Source organism: Lytechinus pictus, chromosome 1 (assembly GCF_037042905.1).
Source record: "Lytechinus pictus isolate F3 Inbred chromosome 1, Lp3.0, whole genome shotgun sequence".
Taxonomy (NCBI): Eukaryota; Metazoa; Echinodermata; class Echinoidea; order Temnopleuroida; family Toxopneustidae; genus Lytechinus; species Lytechinus pictus.
In genome coordinates, this window is record NC_087245.1 from 15,269,134 (window position 1) to 15,289,720 (window position 20,587).

Here is a 20,587-nt window from a genome sequence, read left to right on the forward strand (position 1 = left end):
CTCTTTCAATGAAGAAGGGAAGTTTTTGTCAGAGATGATACTTTATCACTCAAAAATCATTGGGATGGGGTCACCCTTCCTGCCCTTCCTTTTGTGTCACCGACTTGATATCACCAGCCAGAAAGGAGATGGACAGATGATCATCTTTGAAAAGCTAGTTCGTTGTACCATTCTGTGCATGATGAGAATAAGGTCATTCGAACTCAAATAGCATGATAGTTTTAATATTCTTTTGAATTGTGCTTATCATTAGATCCTCCGGAAGCAGAAATGAGTCAATGAGCAAGTGGTATTTAAGAGTTGGCCAATTACATTGGAAAAGCAACATGCTAATGTATTAAAAGTAGAATTGCCACAAATACCTTGATAAAGTATTTATTGATATGCTATTCTAGTCACAAGTTCCATTAAATTTCTGCCTGCTATGTCAGGCATATTTAGATATTAACATCTTGCTTTGTGATTTACCCATCCTTATGAAAGAAAGGAAGGGTCAATTGTATAAACTTGCCGATGAGGAAAAGAGGAGCTTGTCTATTGCAGAAACGATAATTTCTATTTTGGTAGTGAATGTTGATTTACTGATTGATAGTTATAATGATATGTGTAAGTAGGTGTAATAAATGGTTACCCTGTAGGAAGAAATTCCACAAATGCTTTGGGCCGAGGCAGTCCATCAAATGCTAGGGTATGAATACCAACATCATGTTAAGCCAGACCTGCTCGGATAACAGTTTTGGGAACTTAAAATGGTTACCCCTGTTTAATATGTCGTTGTTGTTATTATTAATATTGCTATGGTTACTACGATTATTAATTATTAGTGTTGTTATCATTATTTTATTATTATGTGTTCTTATGAAGGCAGCTGGATTTTTGAAAGTGTTTCTTTCATCATATTCAGAGATGGACTTGAGTTTTATTTGTAGTACCTTGCTCAGGTAAATTTATTTCCTTGTTTTTGTGGTACTAATTGGTTTGAAATTAATTGTTTCACAAGCTTGCCCTGATATGTAATGTCAATTGAAGAATATTCAACCATTAATAGAACTCCTTATACTACACTTTCTGCCATTTTTTAATGTAATACTTAAAATGACTTTTCCCAGTCATATTCTCCTACTATATTGGCAATCCAAAACTAATTTTTGTCTTGCAGAGTGTGTTCCCGGCAGAGAATACAAATGTATTTGGACTGAATGGATTAATAATGATTCTGGACAATTGCAATCTGAAAGTGCTCCAGCTGAGGAAGTTGAACTTCTTGAAGATGCCCGGCACTTCCCCGGTTTCCCCAAAGTTTGCAACGTATTCGATATCCGGTGCAGGACCGTAGACACACATGTGTCGTGGAATGAAACTACTGACGCTGTTACCGTTGATGTGAATACAGGTCTTCGCTGTATTAATATACTAGGAAGACCAATATGTCTGGACTATGAATGTAGATGGCTGTGCTGCAGTTGGCACACTGTCACTTGCTCACCACCTGGAACAACCACAGAAGGTACATTTGCATCAATCAAGTATTTTATCTAATTCCTGGCAGTATGACCAATATCACTGTAAATATGCATTTAAAAGGTTTTGTTAATTGGAAAACATGTGTGTTGTTCTGACGCAGAAGTAAGGGATAAAGATAAAAGCTTTTTTTTAGACAAACATGATATCTACATGTATGTTTTTTTCTTCTTAATATCTTAGGAAAATAAAGGATTGTGGGGAAAGTGTTGCTCTTTGTGTCAATATTCATGTCAGAGATGCTCTTTTAAGTTATTGAGATTTGTTTGAATTTGATTATCAAACAGTTTCATTGGAGGACCTGTACACAAATTTAGTGAATTTACCCTTTGTTATGGAATATTTCATGAACATTATGATTGGTGAAAATTGAATCAAACACAAATGAAATGTGATTTCCAAAGAAGAAATGTGAAAGGAGCATGATTGTGAAAGATTTACAGGATGGGGAAAACAGTAAGATAGTTTTGAATTGTAGATTAATGATAGTAATCCTGTTTGGGGATGGAAGGGCAAGGACTTGCTCAATTTAATAGAAATGATTTGTCTGCATTTTTTAAAAAGTTAAAGATTTTTTTTTTCATTTTGAATTGGATACTTGCAGACATAATATTCTGTTACCGTTGTTGATTTCCCTTTAATTGCGTTTCATTTGCTACTTACTTTTGAACAGAATATTGTCATCTTTCATCCTTTATGATAATATACATCTAGTTCTTCTTTACATGAACAAATCTAGGAACAACGACTGGAACCACTCCAGAAACAACAACAGGTACCACTACTGGAACAACAACTGGAACCACTCCAGAAACAACAACAGGTACCACTCCAGGCACAACAACAGGTACCACAACAGGAACAACAACTGGAACCACTCCAGGCACAACAACAGGTACCACAACAGGAACAACAACTGGAACCACAACAGGCACAACAACAGGTACCACAACAGGAACAACAACTGGAACCACAACAGGAACAACAACAGGTACCACAACAGGAACAACAACTGGAACCACAACAGGTACCACAACAGGAACAACAACTGGAACCACAACAGGTACCACAACAGGAACAACAACTGGAACCACTCCAGGAACAACTCCAGCCACCACAACAGGTACAACACAGGGAACAATTGGCACAATATCTGGAAACATTCCAGAATATGGATAATGTATGAATGGCAGTAGACACAGTTAGGGCAAGTTTGTGAGAAAAGGACCATTTTTTATAAATGCTTTGGTTACTCTTTTAATGAAGAAGGGAAGTTTTTGTCAGAGATGATACTTTATCACTCAAAAATCATTGGGATGGGGTCACCCTTCCTGCCCTTCCTTTTGTGTCACCGACTTGATATCACCAGCCAGAAAGGAGATGGACAGATGATCATCTTTGAAAAGCTAGTTCGTTGTTCATTTCTGTGCATGATGAGAATAAGGTCATTCGAACTCAAATAGCATGATAGTTTTAATATTCTTTTGAATTGTGCTTATCATTAGATCCTCCGGAAGCAGAAATGAGTCAATGAGCAAGTGGTATTTAAGAGTTGGCCAATTACATTGGAAAAGCAACATGCTAATGTATTAAAAGTAGAATTGCCACAAATACCTTGATAAAGTATTTATTGATATGCTATTCTAGTCACAAGTTCCATTAAATTTCTGCCTGCTATGTCAGGCATATTTAGATATTAACATCTTGCTTTGTGATTTACCCATCCTTATGAAAGAAAGGAAGGGTCAATTGTATAAACTTGCCGATGAGGAAAAGAGGAGCTTGTCTATTGCAGAAACGATAATTTCTATTTTGGTAGTGAATGTTGATTTACTGATTGATAGTTATAATGATATGTGTAAGTAGGTGTAATAAATGGTTACCCTGTAGGAAGAAATTCCACAAATGCTTTGGGCCTAGGCAGTCCATCAAATGCTAGGGTATGAATACCAACATCATGTTAAGCCAGACCTGCTCGGATAACAGTTTTGGGAACTTAAAATGGTTACCCCTGTTTAATATGTCGTTGTTGTTTTTATTATTAATATTGCTATGGTTACTACGATTATTAATTATTAGTGTTGTTATCATTATTTTATTATTATGTGTTCTTATGAAGGCAGCTGGATTTTTGAAAGTGTTTCTTTCATCATATTCAGAGATGGACTTGAGTTTTATTTGTAGTACCTTGCTCAGGTAAATTTATTTCCTTGTTTTTGTGGTACTAATTGGTTTGAAATTAATTGTTTCACAAGCTTGCCCTGATATGTAATGTCAATTGAAGAATATTCAACCATTAATAGAACTCCTTATACTACACTTTCTGCCATTTTTTAATGTAATACTTAAAATGACTTTTCCCAGTCATATTCTCCTACTATATTGGCAATCCAAAACTAATTTTTGTCTTGCAGAGTGTGTTCCCGGCAGAGAATACAAATGTATTTGGACTGAATGGATTAATAATGATTCTGGACAATTGCAATCTGAAAGTGCTCCAGCTGAGGAAGTTGAACTTCTTGAAGATGCCCGGCACTTCCCCGGTTTCCCCAAAGTTTGCAACGTATTCGATATCCGGTGCAGGACCGTAGACACACATGTGTCGTGGAATGAAACTACTGACGCTGTTACCGTTGATGTGAATACAGGTCTTCGCTGTATTAATATACTAGGAAGACCAATATGTCTGGACTATGAATGTAGATGGCTGTGCTGCAGTTGGCACACTGTCACTTGCTCACCACCTGGAACAACCACAGAAGGTACATTTGCATCAATCAAGTATTTTATCTAATTCCTGGCAGTATGACCAATATCACTGTAAATATGCATTTAAAAGGTTTTGTTAATTGGAAAACATGTGTGTTGTTCTGACGCAGAAGTAAGGGATAAAGATAAGAGCTTTTTTTTAAAGACAAACACGATATCTACATGTATGTTTTTTTCTTCTTAATATCATTTGAAAATAAGGTATTGTGGGGAAAGTGTCGCTCTTGGTGTCAATATTCATGTCAAAGATGCTCTTTTAAGTTATTGAAATTTGTTTGAATTTCATTATCGAACAGTTTCATTGGAGGAGCTGTACACAAATTTAGTGAATTTACCCTTTGTTATGGAATATTTCATGAACATTATGATTGGTGAAAATTGAATCAAACACAAATGAAATGTGATTTGAAAAGAAGAAATGTGAAAGGAGCATGATTGTGAAAGATTTACAGGATGGGAAAAACAGTAGGATAGTTTTGAATTGTAGATTAATGACAGTAATCCTGTTTGGGGATTTCAGTTTTGTCACATACATGTACGTGATGTCATTGTGATATAGGGCAACGACTTGCTCAATTTAATAGAAATGATTTGTCTGCATTTTTTTTAAAGTTAAAGATTTCCTTTTTCATTTTGAATTGGATACATGCAGACATAATATTCTGTTACCATGGTTGATTTTCTTTTAATTGCGTTTCATTTGCTACTTACTTTGGAACAGAATATTGTCATATTTCATCCTTTATGATAATATACATCTAGTTCTTCTTTACATGAACAAATCTAGGAACAACAACTGGAACCACTATAGAAACAACAACAGGCACTACAACAGGAACAACAACTGGAACCACTATAGAAACAACAACAGGTACCACTACTGGAACAACAACAGGTACCACAACAGGAACAACAACTGGAACCACTCCAGGCACAACAACAGGTACCACAACAGGAACAACAACTGGAACCACAACAGGAACAACTACAGGTACCACAACAGGAACAACAACTGGAACCACAACAGGTACCACAACAGGTACCACAACAGGAACAACAACTGGAACCACTCCAGGAACAACTCCAGCCACCACAACAGGTACATTACAGGGAACAATTGGCACAATATCTGGAAACATTCCAGAATATGGATAATGTATGAATGGCAGTAGACACAGTAAGATCAAGTTTGTGAGAAAAGGACCATTTTTTATAAATGCTTTGGTTACTCTTTTAGTGAAGAAGGGAAGGGTAAAGTGTCCGAGATGATACTTTATCACTCAAAAATCATAGGGATGGGGTCACCCTTCCTGCCCTTCCTTTTGTGTCACCGACTTGATATCACCAGCCAGAAAGGAGATGGACAGATGATCATCTTTGAAAAGCTAGTTCGTTGTTCCATTCTCTGCATGATGAGAATAAGGTCATTCGAACTCAAATAGCATGAAAGTTTTAATATTCTTTTGAATTGTGCTTTTCATTAGATCCTCCGGAATCAGAAATGAGTCAATGAGCAAGTGGTATTTAAGAGTTGGCCAAGTACATTGGAAAAAGTAACATGCTAATGTATTAAAAGTAGAATTGCCACAAATACCTTGATAAAGTATTTATTGATATGCTATTCTAGTCACCAGTTCCATTCAATTTCTGCCTGCTATGTCAGGCATATTTAGATATTAATATCTTGCTTTGTGATTTACCCATCCTTATGAAAGAAAGGAAGGGTCAATTGTATAAACTTGCCGATGAGGCAAAGAGGAGCTTGTCTTTTGGAGAAATGATAGTTTCTATGTTGGTAGTGAATGTTGATTTACTGATTGATAGTTATTGGAGGCGCGATAGCTCAGTCGGTAGAGCGGGGTACTCGTATTCCGGTGACCCAGGTTCGATTCCCACTTTGTGCGCTAGTGCCCTTTGGTAAGGCATTAATCCTCATTACCAGGTCCTTCGGAGAGGACCTTAAGCCGTCGGTCCTCTGGTTGCTTGCTTACAAGCATTCATGCTTTCTTAGCAATCAGGTAAAAAATCACCACCATCAATATATAGATGGCTATGGTGAGATATTTATGTATGTTATAATTATATGTGTACATGTAGGTGTAATAAATGTTTACCCTGTAGAAAGAAATTCCACAAATGCTTTGGGCCTAGGCAGTCCGTCAAATGCTAGGGTATGAATACCATCATCATGTTAAGCCAGACCTGCTCGGATAACAGTTTTGGGAACTGAAGTGGCTACCCCTGGTAAAAATGTTGTTGTTATTATTATTATTAGTATTATTGCTATGATTAATATGAATTTCAATTATTAGTATTATTAGCATTATTTTATCATTAGTGTTCTCATGAAGGCGTTTCTTTTATTATATTCAGAGATGGACTTGAGTTTTATTTGTATTACCTTGCTCAGGTAAATTTATTTTCTTGTTGTTGTGGTATTAATTGGTTTGAAATTAATTGCTTCACCAGCTTGTCCTGATATGTCATGACAATTGCAGAATACTCAACTATTACTACATGTAGAACTCCTTATACTGCACTTTATCCCTCTCTTTAATGTAACACTTAAAATGACTTTTTTTCCAGTCATATTCTACTACTTTATTGGCAATCCAAAACTCCTTTTGTCTTGCAGAGTGTGTTCCCAGCAGAGATTACAAATGTATTTGGACTGACTGGATTAATAATGATTCTGGACAAATGCAATCTGAGAGTGCTCCAGCTGAGGAAGTTGAACTTCTTGCAGATGCCCGGCACTTCCCCGGTTTCCCTGAAGATTGCAGCGTATTCGGTATCCGGTGCAGGACAGTAGACACACATGTGTTGTGGAATGAAACTACTGACGCTGTTACCGTTGATGTGAATACAGGTCTTCGTTGTATTAATATACTAGGAAGACCAATATGTCTGGACTATGAATGTAGCTGGCTGTGCTGCAGTTGGCACACTGTCACTTGCTCACCACCTGGAACAACCACAGAAGGTAGTTGCATCAATCAAGTATTTTTACTAATTCGTAAATTATACAAATAGTATGAAGTATAATTAGAATTCTATTAGTAATAATGAAGTATAAGTCGAGGAGGATAGCATTTCCCAGGTGTTAGGCAGTGAAATTCACACAATGGGATTCAAAGCAATCAAAATTCCACACAGGACCAGTTCTCTATAAAAGGCCCTAACCAATGAATAGTAACCATCTTTTCAAAGACGGCTAAGGTCATACAAAAACACAAAGATCTTGTAAACAACTAAAAACAAGATTGCTTTCCAATCCACTTAAGTAATTTTTCAAGATGTACACACCAAATAATCATTTGGTTTGCAAGAATTTGTTGTATGTGTTTGAATGGGGCGCCGTGGTCTAGTGGTTACGACTCTCGTCTTTCAATCAGACGACATGGGTTCAAATTCCAGGCATAATGTGTTTTACTTCTGCAATGAATATACCCATCATGTGCTGCACTCAACCCAGGTGAGGAGAATGGGTACCGACAGGATCAACTCCTTGATTGCACTGAGCGCTAAGAGGCAGCTCGTGCTTAAGTCAAGGATAATATTACTAACAATGTGCCTCGGAATAGATTATTTCTAGATAGATGGCGCTATATTCCCACAAAATTCTCTCAAAATTGACTTCTGTATAATCGGGAGGGAATAAAATTGTTTTGATGCAGTCCTGCAGGGTGGGATCCTCCTCGACTTATACTTCATTATTACTAATAGAATTCTAATTATACTTCATACTATTTGTATAATTTACGAATTCTATTACGTAACATTCGTATAAGTCTTCAGAGGATAGCATGTTCAAAGCCACATATCAGAAGTCGATTTCAAACAATTTGAAAGTTATCTCCCATAATGATCTCATAAAGATCATATTATCCCAACGTGGTCATACGATGTTGCCACTTGCCAAACTAGAAATATTTATAACACTTCAGAATGAATTGACATTATGAAAATGTAATTAAGGAACACTGAATCAGCCAATGATTATATTTATATAATTATCAATAAACTGTTTCTCAATGAAGGCGAGGAAATTAATCAGTGAAATATTCCTCATCGATTCATCTTGCAAATTATCTCCAATCAAGTACATATCATACTTCTATATAATCCATTGATATAAATGTGAAATATTTTCACATAATTTTATATCATTTTAAGGTTTTCTACATCAGCAGTAGAGGCGAAAATGGCCTCACTGGAAGAGCCATATATAATAATTGACGTTTAAGATAAGAATAACTAATGTTGGAAGATTCATCGTACTATAGGATGAAAATAATATCTTGCTTCAGATATCAAAAGTCAAAATATTTCTCTATGATCAAATCAAAAGTTTATTGGTGAAGGAGGTAGTTAATTATTGATGAAACGCGGAACAATTACTGAGGCATCATGGTCAGATGGTATAAAATGTAAAAACTAATTCAGTTTTTGATCTGAGACAAGGTTACTAAACGTTTTTAGGGGGGTTCCAATGGGTGAATACTAGAAAGTGCTCTTTGTCATGTTTGTGCACCTTTAACCTGAGAAGAGTAGTTTAGAAAAAACAATCAACAAAGAAGAATTCATAATTGAAGAGAACAGTAGTGATGTTCAAATAATTTTCTCATCGTACAAAATAACTTTCATGACAACTCTTGAAAGTGACATTTGGATGGTTCATTCAGCGTTTGAGCACGCTGGACGTAATTGCTGTCAGCAGAGAAGGGCAGAATTATTGACGTCAAAAAAATAAGAAGATATAATTTATGATTGCCCAAAAAAGATTAACATTCAACAATTTGGTACAATGAAATTGAATCAATCTTCCTTGTAATTTGGTGTGCCAAGTAAAAGGATATTCTCCCGAATTGGAAGTCCATAAAAGGCTGTAATGAACTTAGATGTAAGAATACTTGAAAAGAAAAGCTTCCTGAAAGATTTATAAACTTGATAACCATGGTTTAGATTAAATGAAATTTCATGTTTTCAAATTTTGTTCGACTAATAAATTTTATCATTACAATTGATAAAGAGTTATATTGCTGTCAAATACTGTAATTGAGACAAGTTCAACAAGGATTTGTAGGCAGTAAATTGCCTTAATTCAATAATACTTGATTATCAGCATAGTGGTGGTCGAGGGTGTAGTTTACAGCACAGCTTGCAAAATTTGAGTTTATTCTTCTAATCAAACATACGTATCAATTTGAATAGTTAATGATATTGGTATTCATTTGATGGTGAAAAACAAACATGTTTTTTTTTTTTTTTTTTTTAATATTGTTCTAGGGCATAGGTGCCGTGCAAGAAATTGATTCCTTAACATTTATGTTGGTAGTTAGCAGGTAAGATACCTTACAAAACATGATCGCGACACCTATTAACATGCTAACGATATTAGCGGTGAATGAGATCATTAGTAATGAAAAAACTCAATTTCAGCGATACAAATGTACAAATCAAAGCAGCATCCTCTAGGGATCATAATGGCTTATAAAATATTTTATATCAGATGACTGATTGTTAACATTCATGAAAAGTTCTCTTGGGAATCCATGTATTATATAAAGTTACTTTATATAGTTAAGTCTTCTTGGTAGCATATTGTATAATTTTGCATGGCACAACGTTGATGGTTCATGGTTGATAGTCTTGTACAAGATGAGTACAGGGTGGAAGAAATTTCAACTTTGATTAAACAATGGATCTCTATCCAGTGTTTTTACCAATACCAAAATTGTCGGAATGTCTGCATACATTCTAAACTTTTGAAAGGTTTAAAGGTTACTTAATCCAACTTGTTGTACACTTCGGGAATTTGGAATACTCTTAGTATCAACGGCTTGCGTTGGAAAGGATAATTAGGTGCTTTGTCAAGTTAGAAATCCGATCTGTTTAAATCTTCCTTGTTCAATCTTTTTAATCAAAATCTTCTTTGTTCAATGAATAGATAACAAGAATACATGTACATGTATATAGGTCCATGGTCTGAAAAATCTTCAATGTAGGTTGTCAAGGACAACATGAATGAATGGGAAGGTCTATCAGCAAAAGAATGTTAAGGCTTGGACATGTAGCCTATTTACAAAGTCTGGAGAAAATGTACTAGCTACCTCTTTTAATATAAGAATAGGCCTATAGTAATGAGCTATTCATTTAAGCGCCTTGCACGGATGAACTACTAGTTGGAACAATTTTGCGTGTATTATCTCTTGTTGTCTGGTCAAACTCAGACAATGTGATTTGCATCTTGGCAATTAAAATTTTCATTTCAACATGAAGTTCCTTCCAGATCCATAATCATTTAACATGTATTAATGAAGCATTTTTTATCATGCTTTTTTCCTTTGAGGAAGTGTAAAGCTTCATATTACAAGCAACAAATGGATGATAGTTGAATTTCGTGACAAAACTTGGCTTTTCCCAGCTTAAAAGCAATTCAAATGACTATGAATTTGCCACTAACCAATCGGGTTATGCGAATATGTAAAATGGTACAGTAGTAAGTCTAAGCATTGTCCACGCGAGTTGAGAGATATCTAGCGATAATATCGCTGTTGTGAAGCTCTTTGTACAACTCTTTCACTTGTTTAAAACTTAACGCAAGAGCGTATCGATCATCGTTTTATAAACAGTGAAGAAGATTCCCTGCGTTGTGCAAAATGCCTTTTGTGTACAATGCACTCTAGGTTATAAGGAGAGGCCTGCGCCAGTCCATGTTATAGCGATGTCAGTTATACTCCAAATTGATGCTTTTTAAACATGTTTAAACGAAAATGGTTCTTGTAAAAGATTCCTATGAGGGATAATTCAAAATGTAGGCGTAACAATTTTTGTACATAGATACACATGTTCATAATGTCCGGGAATGTCACCCATTATTATGATATGGCGAAAGATTCATGCCAATCTATGGCAAAGGAATGGTAGCATCTATAGAGTAAGAAACTCTCCATCTTTGGGATGGTGAAAACAAAATCGACTGTCAGAGCAGTATTAACTAATACAAGTAAATCCAGTACACAGTTGGCCATGACCATCAGTATTATCGGTGCTCCGGTGTCGTATTGAATTCTTCTGTACACAATCCGATTGGAATATAGGCGTATATATAGCAATTACTCGACAACCATTTTAAGAAGGGTTAAATTAAATCCCTTGGTCCAGCACATTTGCTGTTATTGGTTGGTATACCACACATTAGAACGAGTATTGTAGAAAATTTGGCAATGCCAAGTAAGAAAAGTTGGAAGCAATTTTATTATTCGGATGAATTGAAGTCAAAATAAGGCTGTAATAAGGGTAAGGCTCGCAATCCAAATCAGTGACATGGTTCGATGTCATATCAGCATACGGCTTAATTCGATAAACCAAAGAGTTTACAGAGTAAATCATTATAATGATGTGAAGGTGTGCTGAATCAGCGAAATTTCAAAAAGAAAAGATAGGGCAGCGCCCTAATGAAGAAACAGTGTAGGGCAGCGCCCTGATGTATAAAGGTATGGCTCACGTACCAAATATATGGGTGGAGGAGCCCTCCTGCCCAAGTCAGCATGACTCGCATGCCTTAAAATATCAGAGACTGCCATGATAGCTGCCGCTTTAACTCAACTCCAGGCAGCTTTCCATGCCTGCTCCCCAACGGAGAGCAGGGCTGAAGGAGACCGTAGGCTTACGTCTCCTCAATACTCACCATGAAGATAAAGATGTGTAGTCACTGCCGTCACACTTGAAAAAGATGGTTACTATTCATTGGTTAGGGCCTTTTATAGAGAACTGGTCCTGTGTGGAATTTTGATTGCTTTGAATCCCATTGTGTGAATTTCACTGCCTAACACCTGGGAAATGCTATCCTCTGAAGACTTATACGAATGTTACGTAATAGAATTCCTGGTAGTATGACCAATGTCACTATAAATATGCATTTAAAAGTTTTGTTAATTGGAAAACATGTGTGTTGTCGTGATAAGGAAGTAATGGATAAAGATAAGAGCTTTTTTTTAAAGACAAACGCGATATCTACATGTATGTTTTTTTTCTTCTTAATATCATTTGAAAATAAGGTATTGTGGGGAAAGTGTCGCTCTTGGTGTCAATATTCATGTGAAAGATGCTCTTTTAAGTTATTGAAATTTGTTTGAATTTCATTATCGAACAGTTTCATTGGAGGAGCTGTACAGAAATTTAGTGAATTTACCCTTTGTTATGGAATATTTCATGAACATTATGATTGGTGAAAATTGAATCAAACACAAATGAAATGTGATTTGAAAAGAAGAAATGTGAAAGGAGCATGATTGTGAAAGATTTACAGGATGGGAAAAACAGTAGGATAGTTTTGAATTGTAGATTAATGACAGTAATCCTGTTTGGGGATTTCAGTTTTGTCACATACATGTACGTGATGTCATTGTGATATAGGGCAACGACTTGCTCAATTTAATAGAAATGATTTGTCTGCATTTTTTTTAAAGTTAAAGATTTCCTTTTTCATTTTGAATTGGATACTTGCAGACATAATATTCTGTTACCATGGTTGATTTCCTTTTAATTGCGTTTCATTTGCTACTTACTTTGGAACAGAATATTGTCTTATTTCATCCTTTATGATAATATACATCTAGTTCTTCTTTACATGAACAAATCTAGGAACAACAACTGGAACCACTATAGAAACAACAACAGGCACTACAACAGGAACAACAACTGGAACCACTATAGAAACAACAACAGGTACCACTACTGGAACAACAACAGGTACCACAACAGGAACAACAACTGGAACCACTCCAGGCACAACAACAGGTACCACAACAGGAACAACAACTGGAACCACAACAGGAACAACTACAGGTACCACAACAGGAACAACAACTGGAACCACAACAGGTACCACAACAGGTACCACAACAGGAACAACAACTGGAACCACTCCAGGAACAACTCCAGCCACCACAACAGGTACATTACAGGGAACAATTGGCACAATATCTGGAAACATTCCAGAATATGGATAATGTATGAATGGCAGTAGACACAGTAAGATCAAGTTTGTGAGAAAAGGACCATTTTTTATAAATGCTTTGGTTACTCTTTTAGTGAAGAAGGGAAGGGTAAAGTGTCCGAGATGATACTTTATCACTCAAAAATCATAGGGATGGGGTCACCTTTCCTGCCCTTCCTTTTGTGTCACCGACTTGATATCACCAGCCAGAAAGGAGATGGACAGATGATCATCTTTGAAAAGCTAGTTCGTTGTTCCATTCTCTGCATGATGAGAATAAGGTCATTCGAACTCAAATAGCATGAAAGTTTTAATATTCTTTTGAATTGTGCTTTTCATTAGATCCTCCGGAATCAGAAATGAGTCAATGAGCAAGTGGTATTTAAGAGTTGGCCAAGTACATTGGAAAAAGTAACATGCTAATGTATTAAAAGTAGAATTGCCACAAATACCTTGATAAAGTATTTATTGATATGCTATTCTAGTCACCAGTTCCATTCAATTTCTGCCTGCTATGTCAGGCATATTTAGATATTAATATCTTGCTTTGTGATTTACCCATCCTTATGAAAGAAAGGAAGGGTCAATTGTATAAACTTGCCGATGAGGCAAAGAGGAGCTTGTCTTTTGCAGAAATGATAGTTTCTATGTTGGTAGTGAATGTTGATTTACTGATTGATAGTTATTGGAGGCGCGATAGCTCAGTCGGTAGAGCGGGGTACTCGTATTCCGGTGACCCGGGTTCGATTCCCACTTTGTGCGCTAGTGCCCTTTGGTAAGGCATTAATCCTCATTACCAGGTCCTTCGGAGAGGACCTTAAGCCGTCGGTCCTCTGGTTGCTTGCTTACAAGCATTCATGCTTTCTTAGCAATCAGGTAAAAAATCACCACCATCAATATATAGATGGCTATGGTGAGATATTTATGTATGTTATAATTATATGTGTACATGTAGGTGTAATAAATGTTTACCCTGTAGAAAGAAATTCCACAAATGCTTTGGGCCTAGGCAGTCCGTCAAATGCTAGGGTATGAATACCATCATCATGTTAAGCCAGACCTGCTCGGATAACAGTTTTGGGAACTGAAGTGGCTACCCCTGGTAAAAATGTTGTTGTTATTATTATTATTAGTATTATTGCTATGATTAATATGAATTTCAATTATTAGTATTATTAGCATTATTTTATCATTAGTGTTCTCATGAAGGCGTTTCTTTTATTATATTCAGAGATGGACTTGAGTTTTATTTGTATTACCTTGCTCAGGTAAATTTATTTTCTTGTTGTTGTGGTATTAATTGGTTTGAAATTAATTGCTTCACCAGCTTGTCCTGATATGTCATGACAATTGCAGAATACTCAACTATTACTACATGTAGAACTCCTTATACTGCACTTTATCCCTCTCTTTAATGTAACACTTAAAATGACTTTTTTTCCAGTCATATTCTACTACTTTATTGGCAATCCAAAACTCCTTTTGTCTTGCAGAGTGTGTTCCCAGCAGAGATTACAAATGTATTTGGACTGACTGGATTAATAATGATTCTGGACAAATGCAATCTGAGAGTGCTCCAGCTGAGGAAGTTGAACTTCTTGCAGATGCCCGGCACTTCCCCGGTTTCCCTGAAGATTGCAGCGTATTCGGTATCCGGTGCAGGACAGTAGACACACATGTGTTGTGGAATGAAACTACTGACGCTGTTACCGTTGATGTGAATACAGGTCTTCGTTGTATTAATATACTAGGAAGACCAATATGTCTGGACTATGAATGTAGCTGGCTGTGCTGCAGTTGGCACACTGTCACTTGCTCACCACCTGGAACAACCACAGAAGGTAGTTGCATCAATCAAGTATTTTTACTAATTCCTGGTAGTATGACCAATGTCACTATAAATATGCATTTAAAAGTTTTGTTAATTGGAAAACATGTGTGTTGTCGTGATAAGGAAGTAATGGATAAAGATAAGAGCTTTTTTTTAAAGACAAACGCGATATCTACATGTATGTTTTTTTTCTTCTTAATATCATTTGAAAATAAGGTATTGTGGGGAAAGTGTCGCTCTTGGTGTCAATATTCATGTGAAAGATGCTCTTTTAAGTTATTGAAATTTGTTTGAATTTCATTATCGAACAGTTTCATTGGAGGAGCTGTACAGAAATTTAGTGAATTTACCCTTTGTTATGGAATATTTCATGAACATTATGATTGGTGAAAATTGAATCAAACACAAATGAAATGTGATTTGAAAAGAAGAAATGTGAAAGGAGCATGATTGTGAAAGATTTACAGGATGGGAAAAACAGTAGGATAGTTTTGAATTGTAGATTAATGACAGTAATCCTGTTTGGGGATTTCAGTTTTGTCACATACATGTACGTGATGTCATTGTGATATAGGGCAACGACTTGCTCAATTTAATAGAAATGATTTGTCTGCATTTTTTTTAAAGTTAAAGATTTCCTTTTTCATTTTGAATTGGATACTTGCAGACATAATATTCTGTTACCATGGTTGATTTCCTTTTAATTGCGTTTCATTTGCTACTTACTTTGGAACAGAATATTGTCTTATTTCATCCTTTATGATAATATACATCTAGTTCTTCTTTACATGAACAAATCTAGGAACAACAACTGGAACCACTATAGAAACAACAACAGGCACTACAACAGGAACAACAACTGGAACCACTATAGAAACAACAACAGGTACCACAACAGGAACAACAACTGGAACCACTCCAGGCACAACAACAGGTACCACAACAGGAACAACAACTGGAACCACAACAGGAACAACTACAGGTACAACAACAGGAACAACAACTGGAACCACAACAGGTACCACAACAGGTACCACAACAGGAACAACAACTGGAACCACTCCAGGAACAACTCCAGCCACCACAACAGGTACATTACAGGGAACAATTGGCACAATATCTGGAAACATTCCAGAATATGGATAATGTATGAATGGCAGTAGACACAGTAAGATCAAGTTTGTGAGAAAAGGACCATTTTTTATAAATGCTTTGGTTACTCTTTTAGTGAAGAAGGGAAGGGTAAAGTGTCCGAGATGATACTTTATCACTCAAAAATCATAGGGATGGGGTCACCCTTCCTGCCCTTCCTTTTGTGTCACCGACTTGATATCACCAGCCAGAAAGGAGATGGACAGATGATCATCTTTGAAAAGCTAGTTCGTTGTTCCATTCTGTGCATGATGAGAATAAGGTCATTCGAACTCAAATAGCATGAAAGTTTTAATATTCTTTTGAATTGTGCTTTTCATTAGATCCTCCGGAATCAGAAATGAGTCAATGAGCAAGTGGTATTTAAGAGTTGGCCAAGTACATTGGAAAAAGTAACATGCTAATGTATTAAAAGTAGAATTGCCACAAATACCTTGATAAAGTATTTATTGATATGCTATTCTAGTCACCAGTTCCATTCAATTTCTGCCTGCTATGTCAGGCATATTTAGATATTAATATCTTGCTTTGTGATTTACCCATCCTTATGAAAGAAAGGAAGGGTCAATTGTATAAACTTGCCGATGAGGCAAAGAGGAGCTTGTCTTTTGGAGAAATGATAGTTTCTATGTTGGTAGTGAATGTTGATTTACTGATTGATAGTTATTGGAGGCGCGATAGCTCAGTCGGTAGAGCGGGGTACTCGTATTCCGGTGACCCAGGTTCGATTCCCACTTTGTGCGCTAGTGCCCTTTGGTAAGGCATTAATCCTCATTACCAGGTCCTTCGGAGAGGACCTTAAGCCGTCGGTCCTCTGGTTGCTTGCTTACAAGCATTCATGCTTTCTTAGCAATCAGGTAAAAAATCACCACCATCAATATATAGATGGCTATGGTGAGATATTTATGTATGTTATAATTATATGTGTACATGTAGGTGTAATAAATGTTTACCCTGTAGAAAGAAATTCCACAAATGCTTTGGGCCTAGGCAGTCCGTCAAATGCTAGGGTATGAATACCATCATCATGTTAAGCCAGACCTGCTCGGATAACAGTTTTGGGAACTGAAGTGGCTACCCCTGGTAAAAATGTTGTTGTTATTATTATTATTAGTATTATTGCTATGATTAATATGAATTTCAATTATTAGTATTATTAGCATTATTTTATCATTAGTGTTCTCATGAAGGCGTTTCTTTTATTATATTCAGAGATGGACTTGAGTTTTATTTGTATTACCTTGCTCAGGTAAATTTATTTTCTTGTTGTTGTGGTATTAATTGGTTTGAAATTAATTGCTTCACCAGCTTGTCCTGATATGTCATGACAATTGCAGAATACTCAACTATTACTACATGTAGAACTCCTTATACTGCACTTTATCCCTCTCTTTAATGTAACACTTAAAATGACTTTTTTTCCAGTCATATTCTACTACTTTATTGGCAATCCAAAACTCCTTTTGTCTTGCAGAGTGTGTTCCCAGCAGAGATTACAAATGTATTTGGACTGACTGGATTAATAATGATTCTGGACAAATGCAATCTGAGAGTGCTCCAGCTGAGGAAGTTGAACTTCTTGCAGATGCCCGGCACTTCCCCGGTTTCCCTGAAGATTGCAGCGTATTCGGTATCCGGTGCAGGACAGTAGACACACATGTGTTGTGGAATGAAACTACTGACGCTGTTACCGTTGATGTGAATACAGGTCTTCGTTGTATTAATATACTAGGAAGACCAATATGTCTGGACTATGAATGTAGCTGGCTGTGCTGCAGTTGGCACACTGTCACTTGCTCACCACCTGGAACAACCACAGAAGGTAGTTGCATCAATCAAGTATTTTTACTAATTCCTGGTAGTATGACCAATGTCACTATAAATATGCATTTAAAAGTTTTGTTAATTGGAAAACATGTGTGTTGTCGTGATAAGGAAGTAATGGATAAAGATAAGAGCTTTTTTTTAAAGACAAACGCGATATCTACATGTATGTTTTTTTTCTTCTTAATATCATTTGAAAATAAGGTATTGTGGGGAAAGTGTCGCTCTTGGTGTCAATATTCATGTGAAAGATGCTCTTTTAAGTTATTGAAATTTGTTTGAATTTCATTATCGAACAGTTTCATTGGAGGAGCTGTACAGAAATTTAGTGAATTTACCCTTTGTTATGGAATATTTCATGAACATTATGATTGGTGAAAATTGAATCAAACACAAATGAAATGTGATTTGAAAAGAAGAAATGTGAAAGGAGCATGATTGTGAAAGATTTACAGGATGGGAAAAACAGTAGGATAGTTTTGAATTGTAGATTAATGACAGTAATCCTGTTTGGGGATTTCAGTTTTGTCACATACATGTACGTGATGTCATTGTGATATAGGGCAACGACTTGCTCAATTTAATAGAAATGATTTGTCTGCATTTTTTTTAAAGTTAAAGATTTCCTTTTTCATTTTGAATTGGATACTTGCAGACATAATATTCTGTTACCATGGTTGATTTCCTTTTAATTGCGTTTCATTTGCTACTTACTTTGGAACAGAATATTGTCTTATTTCATCCTTTATGATAATATACATCTAGTTCTTCTTTACATGAACAAATCTAGGAACAACAACTGGAACCACTATAGAAACAACAACAGGCACTACAACAGGAACAACAACTGGAACCACTATAGAAACAACAACAGGTACCACAACAGGAACAACAACTGGAACCACTCCAGGCACAACAACAGGTACCACAACAGGAACAACAACTGGAACCACAACAGGAACAACTACAGGTACAACAACAGGAACAACAACTGGAACCACAACAGGTACCACAACAGGTACCACAACAGGAACAACAACTGGAACCACTCCAGGAACAACTCCAGCCACCACAACAGGTACATTACAGGGAACAATTGGCACAATATCTGGAAACATTCCAGAATATGGATAATGTATGAATGGCAGTAGACACAGTAAGATCAAGTTTGTGAGAAAAGGACCATTTTTTATAAATGCTTTGGTTACTCTTTTAGTGAAGAAGGGAAGGGTAAAGTGTCCGAGATGATACTTTATCACTCAAAAATCATAGGGATGCGGTCACCCTTCCTGCCCTTCCTTTTGTGTCACCGACTTGATATCACCAGCCAGAAAGGAGATGGACAGATGATCATCTTTGAAAAGCTAGTTCGTTGTTCCATTCTGTGCATGATGAGAATAAGGTCATTCGAACTCAAATAGCATGAAAGTTTTAATATTCTTTTGAATTGTGCTTTTCATTAGATCCTCCGGAATCAGAAATGAGTCAATGAGCAAGTGGTATTTAAGAGTTGGCCAAGTACATTGGAAAAAGTAACATGCTAATGTATTAAAAGTAGAATTGCCACAAATACCTTGATAAAGTATTTATTGATATGCTATTCTAGTCACCAGTTCCATTCAATTTCTGCCTGCTATGTCAGGCATATTTAGATATTAATATCTTGCTTTGTGATTTACCCATCCTTATGAAAGAAAGGAAGGGTCAATTGTATAAACTTGCCGATGAGGCAAAGAGGAGCTTGTCTTTTGCAGAAATGATAGTTTCTATGTTGGTAGTGAATGTTGATTTACTGATTGATAGTTATTGGAGGCGCGATAGCTCAGTCGGTAGAGCGGGGTACTCGTATTCCGGTGACCCAGGTTCGATTCCCACTTTGTGCGCTAGTGCCCTTTGGTAAGGCATTAATCCTCATTACCAGGTCCTTCGGAGAGGACCTTAAGCCGTCGGTCCTCTGGTTGCTTGCTTACAAGCATTCATGCTTTCTTAGCAATCAGGTAAAAAATCACCACCATCAATATATAGATGGCTATGGTGAGATATTTATGTATGTTATAATTATATGTGTACATGTAGGTGTAATAAATGTTTACCCTGTAGAAAGAAATTCCACAAATGCTTTGGGCCTAGGCAGTCCGTCAAATGCTAGGGTATGAATACCATCATCATGTTAAGCCAGACCTGCTCGGATAACAGTTTTGGGAACTGAAGTGGCTACCCCTGGTAAAAATGTTGTTGTTATTATTATTATTAGTATTATTGCTATGATTAATATGAATTTCAATTATTAGTATTATTAGCATTATTTTATCATTAGTGTTCTCATGAAGGCGTTTCTTTTATTATATTCAGAGATGGACTTGAGTTTTATTTGTATTACCTTGCTCAGGTAAATTTATTTTCTTGTTGTTGTGGTATTAATTGGTTTGAAATTAATTGCTTCACCAGCTTGTCCTGATATGTCATGACAATTGCAGAATACTCAA

The 20,587-nt window shown here is 36.3% G+C and overlaps 1 protein-coding gene across 1 annotated transcript in view; it reads left to right on the forward strand.

Annotated features, from left to right (window-relative positions):
* Nucleotides 1-20,587, forward strand: part of LOC129263760 (mucin-5AC-like) — a 133,989-nt gene that overhangs the window by 71,164 nt on the left and 42,238 nt on the right. Inside the window, exons 45-54 of the mRNA XM_064097751.1 lie at nt 1,160-1,507; nt 2,261-2,644; nt 3,936-4,283; nt 5,078-5,389; nt 6,926-7,273; nt 12,940-13,251; nt 14,788-15,135; nt 15,928-16,215; nt 17,752-18,099; nt 18,892-19,179. Coding sequence (XP_063953821.1) covers nt 1,160-1,507; nt 2,261-2,644; nt 3,936-4,283; nt 5,078-5,389; nt 6,926-7,273; nt 12,940-13,251; nt 14,788-15,135; nt 15,928-16,215; nt 17,752-18,099; nt 18,892-19,179 — 3,324 coding nt within the window. The remainder of the gene's footprint in view (nt 1-1,159; nt 1,508-2,260; nt 2,645-3,935; nt 4,284-5,077; nt 5,390-6,925; nt 7,274-12,939; nt 13,252-14,787; nt 15,136-15,927; nt 16,216-17,751; nt 18,100-18,891; nt 19,180-20,587) is intronic.